The sequence below is a fragment of the Triticum aestivum genome, chromosome 3A (genome assembly GCF_018294505.1).
Source record: "Triticum aestivum cultivar Chinese Spring chromosome 3A, IWGSC CS RefSeq v2.1, whole genome shotgun sequence".
NCBI classification, from domain to species: domain Eukaryota; kingdom Viridiplantae; phylum Streptophyta; class Magnoliopsida; order Poales; family Poaceae; genus Triticum; species Triticum aestivum.
In genome coordinates this window covers 382,766,856-382,776,787 of record NC_057800.1, presented here as the reverse complement: position 1 = coordinate 382,776,787, position 9,932 = coordinate 382,766,856, and the positions used below count along the sequence as shown (strand labels likewise).

Below are 9,932 nucleotides of genomic sequence, written 5' to 3'. Positions count from 1 at the left end.
AAAACAAGGGGTAGGGGCTCCAAATTCGTGATCAACCAAAGGCTCATGATACCAAGATGATGCAGGGTGGAACCCTAGGGGTTGATCTTTCACGATTTGGAGGGAATCCCACAAAGAACACGGCGAACATACGAGGGGAAACACGAGGGAAGACGAGAGGAATCACTCAAATCAACGAGAAACAATCACACATGTGCTAGATCCATGAACGCAAAGAGAGATGCAGGATCCAAAAATAACAAAGGGGGATACAAGTAACCAGTTCTTCTCCAAGAGGAGGTCTTGAGTCCACTAGGGAATCTTCTCCTAGGTGGAGGGCTTGAATCCACTTGGGGGATCTTCTCCTAGATGGAGAGCTTGGCCTTCAATGGAGTAGGTATCAAGTGGATGAGCAAAGCTCTATCTCTCATGTGAGCTAAATCAATGTCAATCCTAGAAAAGTGGAGGTGGAGTCGTTTATATAGGCGAATGGGACGAAAGGGTACATGGGCCTCGACCCAACATCATGCACGCAGGTAGGGCCCGGATGACTCGGGCGGGGAGCTGGATGATTCAGGCTTCAGGGACCCGGATGATTCGGGGCGGCGTCCGGATGATCCGAACGTGGCGAGGAGGCAGGCGGTGGCCCGGATGTCTGGGTGATGGTCCGGATATCCGGCTGGGTCCGGATGATCCGGCTTCGCAGTTCAGCTTCGGGTGTCGCCGGGCGCATTAGCTGGATCGTCCGGACCGGGGTCCGGATCGTCCGGCCAACCTGGGACTTGGCTGATTTCTCCTCCGTCTTCGCGCATATCTTCCTCTCCCGATCCTTCTTGCTCTTTAGCTTCTCCATGGCCAATTCCTTGGTACCTGAGTATGCAAAGTGTCTTTGCGAGAGGTAGTAGCCATGTCTCATGTGTTTCAAAGGGGAATTGTGAGAGGAGAGATGTCACCTCGGTTTCGAGATCTCTTGCACGTGCACAAGTCATAGGTCCACTTGGCAGTTGGTGAGATGATGATAGGTCCATGGGATGACCTTGGGATGCTCCGCATCAAAAAACTTTCAACCGGACAAATAGAAAGATAGGGGCTTATAGTTTTGCCTCCCAACTTATTCACCTCAAGGGTGATGTCAACAATACTAACTCATGATCACTCATATCCAATTGAATATTTATGCCTAGATCTTTCCCCATCACATAGTGCTTGCAAAAGAGAAAATAAAAAGAAATAAAGAAGAACACTTTGACTCTTGCATAAAAAGTAATAAATACATAAAAGTAAAAATAAGGTCTGTCACAGAGAGAAGTAGCGGTTGTCATGTTGATGCGCTTTTTGGTTTTGAGGGGCGACACACTCTATATAGACCACCCCTAGCACCGAAACAAGGGTTTGAAACCCTATTGTAATCCAGACACAGGAAAAAAACAAACCTTAAGGCTCGAGACGTAGGGCTTTTACCTCTCCGCGGGCTTCTCAACTCGTAAAATCCGAGTGTCACACCTGTGCCGTAGTCAGGATCAGCGCTCGTTCGTACCCCTAATACTACTTGTTAGGTTCGTTGGCTCGGCAGATAGTACACAATCCAGACGAAAGCGGGAGATTTGAGGGTCGACATTGGAATGTCCTAAACCCGTGTAGGCTGCCCGTTACGTTGCTAGTTGGGTCGACCACGTGGCGGCAAGAGCACCCGGGGCGTGCCATTTTCATGATTTCTTTTCCGCTCTTTTTATGGGACAAGGACCTCTGTGAAAAAGATGTTGACGTCCTTCACGCAAAACACGTCTCCTCGTCCAACAGAAACAGTTATCCTTTTTGCTGCGCTAAAATATGTGGTGGACGTGTCGCAAGCAGGAGGGGTGGGCGATAATATCCGGGAGAAATCCATGCCTAATCGTGCGAAAAAATTGCGTTCGTACGCAAGAAATGGAAATGCTTGTAAGATTGGGCATCTAACACCTAAACTCCCATGACAGCATCCAGCAGGAGGGCCACATGTCTGAGTCCGACGTGCAAGCAGCAGGCCAGGTGCGACAAGCTACACACTCATTATTGCTGCTGGGCAGGCCAATGCCGAGAAGCTCCCCGAGCCCAAGCCCAACCAACCGTACAGCGCCAGCACGGCGGCACACCACATGTAGGCCTGGGACTAGGAGGAGTATACTAGTTACACTGTGCGCCCCGATGAACACGTCTCCCCAGGGCCCACCTGTAACCCCCACGCGCACGGCGTGGCGACTCGACACGCGTCCCCGGCTGCCCGCTGCTCGAGGCCCAGCAGCCGATCCGGCGATCCGCGTGTCCCATCCCACTGCCCCCTCGACATCTGTCCCCGCACACGCGCGCGCACAGGGAGGTGGACGTCAACTTTCCCCTCCCCTCCCCTCCCTCCGCCTTCATCTTCACGGCGTCACCACTCCTTTGCTTTTACTGGTAAGTTCTAAACTGCGGCTGCTGCTGCTGCTGCTACGCTCTTCCTCTTTTCTCCTCTCGCCCGCCCGCCCGCGCTCCCGCCGTTGGTTCCGCACCGCTAGCTAGCTTCCTTGCTCGCGAGGGCACCGCCCGTGAGCCGTGATTCGGGGATTTGGATCCGCGCGGACCTTGGATTTCCCCTTGTTTATAGGCCGGTCGAGCGGTGCCTGTTGCAGGCCTTGGGATTCGGCCTGGATCGGCGCAGATCTGGAGGCACATGAGGCGGCGGCGCCGGCGGGTGAGCATACGAGGATGTGAAGCGACTTGTAGAGGGAGAAGTAGCGGAGTCAGCGATGGGGTGCTTGGGCGGTGAGGCGACTCGGGGCGCTGATCCTGGACGCACCTGTGGCGCCGGAGGAGATGGAGGACGTGGCCGTGGCTGCGCTCGCCACGGCGCCCACACCTGTGTTTAGCCCCGCCACGGCCGGGCTCACGCTAATCGCCGCCGCGGCTGCGGAACCGATTGCGGCCGTTGTGGCGGGCGCCATGGAGGGGGTGCCGGTCACCTTTTCAGTGCCGCCGGTCAGAACCACCACGGATGACGGGCTGCCAGCGGCAACAGGAGGGGAAGGGGGAGAGGCGTCGGCAGCGGGGAGCCCGTGCTCGGTCACCAGCGACTGCAGCAGCGTGGCAAGCGCGGATTTCGAAGGGGTGGGTCTGGGCTTCTTCGGTGCGGGGGTCGAGGGGGGAGCGGTGGTGTTCGAGGACTCGGCGGCTTCTGCGGCCACCGTCGAGGCGGAGGCGAGGGTCGCGGCCGGGGGGAGGAGCGTCTTCGCTGTCGAATGCGTTCCACTCTGGGGGTTTACATCAATTTGCGGCCGCCGCCCGGAGATGGAGGATGCGGTCATCGCTGTGCCGCGATTCTTCGGCTTGCCCCTCTGGATGCTCACGGGCAACAATATGGTCGATGGACTCGATCCCATCTCCTTCCGCCTCCCCGCGCACTTTTTTGGTGTATATGATGGCCACGGCGGTGCACAGGTAACCCCACCATTAATGACACCTATCAACTGCCTACTGTATGACCTTGCCAGTCTCTGCCTCAATCCCAAGTGAAACTACAACTTTGTTAGATTTTGCGTCATGCCTGTGCAGGTAGCAGATTACTGTCGGGATCGGCTCCACGCAGCGCTGGTGGAGGAGCTGAGCAGGATAGAAGGGTCCGTGTCTGGTGCTAACCTGGGAGCTGTGGAGTTCAAGAAGCAGTGGGAGAAGGCGTTTGTGGATTGCTTCTCAAGGGTGGATGATGAGATAGCCGGTAAGGTGACCAGCGGAGGAGGGGGAAACGTGGGCACAAGCAGTGTCACTGCAATGGGCATGGTAGATCCTGTAGCACCCGAGACCGTCGGTTCAACGGCGGTGGTCGCTGTCATCTGCTCCTCTCATATCATTGTCTCAAATTGTGGAGACTCGAGGGCAGTGCTCTGCCGTGGCAAGCAACCCGTGCCGTTGTCAGTGGATCATAAAGTAAGTTCCCATGCTTCATGAGGCTTGTGTTATTTTCATTGTTGCCTTGAACTTTTGCTTCACATGTTAAGTAGATGTTGACTGCATTGCTCGCTGTCTTTCAGCCTAATAGGGAGGATGAGTACGCAAGGATTGAGGCAGAGGGTGGCAAGGTCATACAGTGGAATGGCTACCGAGTTTTCGGTGTCCTTGCCATGTCGCGGTCAATTGGTATGCTAGCTATTCCTTTTCGGAACATCTGTTGTACTGGCATCAGTTACTGTTGGCATGAGATGGAGTTTTGGATGTCTTTTGGATGTTCCATCAGTTCCTATTAAGCCTTGCGTTATGCCTGGTAAAAAAATCCTATCAAGGCAGTGCGATTCTGAATTTAATTGCTTGCCAAACGCCAAATGCTTTGCACTTCAGGTCTGGTGGTAAATCAATATGCAGTGGTGGTTTTAGTTAGATCTTTGTCTGCCGGTGTGCTATTTTATATGCTTACAAAGGTGCTTCTTTTTGATAGTGAACTAATGCATGCAGAGACCAACAGAAAAAAAATCATCTTCCGTGCATGAAAGTTGCTTGTTCTTGCTGGAAGCTGTTCAGGCATCTAGCAGTCTTAGCATGATTGATTTATCTTCCAAATACCAGATGGCTTTTCTAATATCCTTGAATTCAACAGTTGTTAGATCCTGGAGGACTGCATAGTTTGGTGTAACTAGTATGTGGTATTGGATAAGCATCCCGTAAAGGAAGTTATAATTCATTGAAATTGTGTAGCCTTTATTGCAATATCCAACACACAAAGTTGCTTATGCTTCAAAGGTTCTTATTCTTGCTCCACTTGTTTGGTTCTATCTTGATTCAAGCTTCCATTGGTCGAGGAAGATTTAGGTTCCCTTTTCTATATTTTGTTTCTAGTAATATTAAAGCACCAATAATTAAAGAATATACATTATCCTGAAATGGAATGTGACTTCCCTTTTGGGAAAATATGTCGAAATATGCGTCTATTAAAGTTCTCCTGATATTTAATAACGACAGCCCTGGAGTAGAATCTTGACCAACCTAGTTGCTGTTTCAATTTGGCCGTGTGAGTGCTTCATGTATCTGTGTGTGAAATGCCTGAATAATCTTCTTGCTCTAAATTCCATATGTACACCAAAACCGTTGGCAGACTGCTCAAAGGTGGTATTCATATCTATACTTTCTTTTTGTACTAAATCCCAGTTTGACCCTTGCCCTGCTTAAAGCCCGTATATATGCTAACTGTTCACATGTTAAATTTCATTGAAGATATTGCAAGTTCTTCATTACATCTTGTTCCTTCTTTTATCTGTTTTGACTTGCTATGCTACCATTGCACAATAGATGGTAATTGATCCTGTGAGATCTTTATTTTGGCACGCAGCATTTGACGTTCTAGTGCTAACACTTAATAGCCAAATGGTAATATGGTAAACCCAGCCACTACTTGTCTTTGGCTTCAATATACACATTTAGTCTTGGTTATTCTTCGCAATAAGAAGATAATGATATACTACAGTGTGATTTGTTGTTTTCTTCTGTGATTGCACCACACAATAAACACAATGGTACTACTGTACTAGGCACCTTTTAGTTGGTCCCATATAAATGTTGTTGCTAACTGCTTATGTAGTACTCCCTCTGTCCGAAAATACTTGTCATCAAAATGGACAAAAAGGGATGTATTTAGAACTAAAATACATCTAGATACATCCCCTTTTATTCATTTTGATGACAAGTATTTCCGGACGGAGGGAGTACATCTGTATGGTACTTACGCAAATACTCAGCACCTGCTGCTCCACTGTAGTATCCCTCATGGCTAATTGAAATTGGCTGTATATCTGCATCAATTTGTCTGCTAATCTTACAAAGTTCTTGCCTACCTGGATTCCCAGTTCTATGTGGAAGTCTTCTTAATTCAGTATATTATGAGAACTGTACACCGACCTTGCCTATCCCCTGTTTTCATTTACTCTGGTATTCCTACTTCCAAATTCGAATTAAGTCCCATGAGTCTGCGTGGTTGCTTTAGGTATAAAGTCCTGGTTTAGGTGTCCTATATTAACTTTTATGGTTTAATCACGGAGCATAAGAAGAATGGTTGACGATTCTTAACTAATCATAAGCTCTGTTTAAACCTAGACGCAGCAGAAGATTCAACACACAACATGACAGATGAGGTATGACCTTTAGATAGGAAATTATCACCGCTAAACGTCTACAGATGTATGCATTAGTTACTGGTGGTCTTGGTTAACTTGAGTTTGATCCTGGACCACAGGCATGATTTGTATATCTCCTGGATGAATCTTCATAACTTATCCAACCACATGAAATAGTTCACCTCTTTTAGCCTGCCCTTGTCAGTTGGCTCTTGCAGTCAATGTGCTTTCTTGCTATTGAATATGCATCCCTTTAAGATAGCATTGCTTGGTGAGCTACTACAGTTGAGGCAGTTTCTTTTATTTGGTACATCACTGTTTGATCCTCTTTTACAGTGAATTCCTACTTTTCTTGCGTAAGTTTTTTTTATCTTCCTAAATTTTTTACTAGCTAAAAAACATATTGTGGGCTGATGTTTTATACCTTCCACAGGTGACAGATATCTGAAACCATGGATAATTCCTGTCCCAGAGGTCACAATTGTTCCTCGAGCAAAGGATGACGAGTGTCTTATTCTCGCTAGTGATGGCCTCTGGGATGTACTGTCGAATGAAGAGGTATGCGATGTTGCCCGCAAGCGAATACTCTTATGGCATAAAAAGAATGGGGTAAACTTGTCATCGGCCCAACGTAGCGGTGACTCCCCAGATCCAGCGGCTCAAGCAGCTGCTGAATGCTTGTCGAAGCTTGCTCTCCAGAAGGGGAGCAAGGACAACATCACGGTTATTGTGGTAGACCTCAAGGCGCAGAGGAAGTTCAAGAGCAAAACTTAAGTCATCTTGCTTGATTGACAGCCTCTATGACAAATTCCTAGGAATCTATATAGATTTGGAGAATCCAAATTCGATCAGTTTAGACTGTTGTGTTAGTACATTACTTAGCCCAGTTCGTTCTTTTCTTCCTTTTCACCATTTGGGCTGCCAAGGGCTGTATTCTTGTATACAGTACAGATTACGAAATTCCGCATCAGGGTTTATGTTTCCTGGTGGCGTGGGTGATCCTGTTTTCTGTTCTTCCTTTGCTGCCCCTTATTCTTTTTGTTAAGCTGGGCCATCATGTATCTGGAAATGTATATTTGAGCCTGTAGGGTGCAAAAGGAACTAGTGGTATAAACTACTCCCTCCGTTCCTAAATATTTGTCTTTCTAGAGATTTCAACAAGTGACTACATACGGAGCAAAATGAATGAATCTACACTCTAAAATATGTCTATATATATCCGTATGTGGTAGTTATTTGAAATCTCTAAAAAGACAAGTATTTAGGAACGGAGGGAGTATTTTGTACTGCCTTCCCTGATACTATGAAATCCAGGTGGCAAACCTTCCTAATTATGCTGTGCCTTGGCCTGGGTAAAGCCTTTCAGTGGGTGGGATTATGACTGGTCGTTGCTAACACGAGACGCATGTCGCCTGTGAGGTCCGGGGCACGCTTGAACCACTTTGAACTTCTGAACTCCAGGATTTATGTACTGCATTTACTAGTAAGTGTGCATGTGCACATCTCAATTGTGATTAAATGATCACAAAGTACTGTATATCATAAAAGTAGAAATGTTCCAAAATTGTTGATTAAATGATCACAAAGTATATAATAAAAGTAAAAATGTTCCAAAAAATATATGAACCGAAGGAATGCACAATAGTGTAATGTCGCTTGTATTTGTCCAAAGCTCCTCGGGTAGGTTAATCCACACAAAAACCAAAATTACTATGCTAGTAGCCTATAAAAACATCAATGCATCAGTTCTCCAAATTTGACTAATGCAAGTACTTCTAATGTAATTTGTTTTGAAATAGAGCAATGTAACCCATCTTCCCTTTGATTAAACCCAATGGTTTTTAACAATGGTATTTTTGCATCGAAAACAATTTTGAACTCTCATAATTCATCAACCTGAAGAATGTTATCTTAAGAAAACAACATCTGAATAATGTTCTAAAGATATCCGCTTCAATTTCTGAATTCACTGTTAGGCTATATTTTCTAAGGGATAAAAACAGAACTCTGAATTGAAATCATACTACTACTGCTGATGCTACTACTACTAGTATGAAGTGATAGTGCAACTGCTGCTGCTGCTGCTACTACTACTACTGTGAAGTGATAGTGCAACCAGATCCACAAAACATGAGAACCAAAGGTTGCCAATCTAAAGATTGTCCATTGATTCAGTATATTTCCCCAGCATGTCGCTGTTTCTCCTCAGATGCGTTTAGTTCATTAGCAATAGAAGATTGTTCATCTGTGTTTTTGTCAGCTATGTTGGTCTGAATACGAGTGGGCAGGCTCTTGAAAATTAAAATGCTTTACCCTTGGTTATATGTGTTACGTGATCCCAGACTCCGGCCCCCGCGTCGCCAACCCTTGGTGACATAGGGGAGATCGCGCCACCGTGCCCTAGACCTCCTCTCCCCGATCTCTCCTTCCCGCCGCCGCCCGAGTTCACGCCGGCGAAGTCCGACTGTGGGCTGTGACGGAGGCGGCGGGGTCCTCTCCTCACGCGCGGTGGCGTCTTCCTCTAGCGGCGGCGACATGGTCACTCCGATGATTCGGCGGCGCGGTGCGGCATGATCCCGACGAAGGATGTGGCGGCGACAACGGCGACGCAGCCTCCCGCAGCGGAGGCACCCCTGTGGCGGTGGCCGGAATCTCGGATCTCGCCGGGCCCAGTTGGGCTTAGGCGGGCCGGTGGATCTGTTGCGCGGCGGCAAGGTGGTGCGGTGGGCCTGACGTAACCGGCTGCTCTGGCACTGTGGTGGTGCCGTTGCCAGTCAGGCGGCGGCAACTGGTTCTTTTGGTCCGGTCCCCGGCATAGAAGGTGGCGATCCATGCACAAAAAGATGGATGGAGTTCTTCGAACAGATCTGGGTGAAAACCTGCTCTCGGCTAGATGCCAAGGCCGACGATGGCGACACTCTTCGGTGTCGTTCCTTTTTTGGAGGCATCGTCATGGAGAAGTTCTAGGCCAACATCTGCTACCTCCGAGGGAAACCATAGATCAGTAGATCGGAAGACGGCGGTGCTCTTGTGTCATTTCCCTTGGGGGCGTCGTTCTTGGAGGTGTGCATGGACTCGATGGACCAGTGACCGCAACTTTGGTGGAGCGGTGCTTCATCCTACACATTGATGGCAACGGATCTCGACAGCGTGGTGCAGTGCATATTCGGCGTCCGATGTGCGGGGATGGACTCGCGCAGGAGGACGACGCTGTCTGGCGTCATGGTGGCGTCGATGGCAGAGAGGCCTGACATGATCGATGCGTCAGTTTCTGCTCTGAAGATGGATCGATGGAAGACGGTGGTGTCGGGCCTTGCAGGATGCGCATGTGGTGCCTGTTGTGACTGCGCCGGACCGGTGTGTGACCCAGTCCCGGTATGTAGTTAGGCTGGGGCATCTGACGTTAGATGTTAGACTTTGGTGCAATGTCTGTTTGGTATTAGGCTCGGACATTCGGCACCCCTTCATCAAGGGGATAGGAGTAGAAACAGGTGTTGCCTGGATAGTGGCTTCAGGCATACTGATGTTTTTTTTAGAAAAGGAGGATGTACCCCCAGCCTCTGCATTTGGACGATGCATGCAACCATATTATTAATTATTCACAAAGACCATACAATGTGATACATCAATAATCCTGAAGCCACCATCTTGGCAACGTTGTTGCTACTCCTATCCCCTTGATGAAGGCGTGTCGAATGTCTGGGCCTAATACCAAATAGACATCGCACCAAAGCCTAACATCTAAAACCTAGTGTCCCATCCAAGCCACTACTTGGATTGGATCCCACACCGGTCTGGCACACTCCCAGTGAGCACCGCACGCTGCAAGGGTCGTCACCT

At 48.5% G+C, this 9,932-nt stretch overlaps 1 protein-coding gene across 1 annotated transcript; it reads left to right on the top strand.

Moving 5' to 3' along the window:
* The first annotated feature begins 2,357 nt into the window (after positions 1-2,357).
* On the top strand, positions 2,358-7,109 carry LOC100125713 (probable protein phosphatase 2C 6). The gene is made up of 4 exons (XM_044484431.1): positions 2,358-3,432; positions 3,547-3,918; positions 4,023-4,128; positions 6,526-7,109. The coding sequence occupies exons 1-4, from the start codon at positions 2,812-2,814 to the stop codon at positions 6,864-6,866; spliced, it is 1,440 nt and encodes a 479-aa protein (XP_044340366.1). The 5' UTR covers positions 2,358-2,811; the 3' UTR covers positions 6,867-7,109.
* Positions 7,110-9,932: the final 2,823 nt, after the last annotated feature.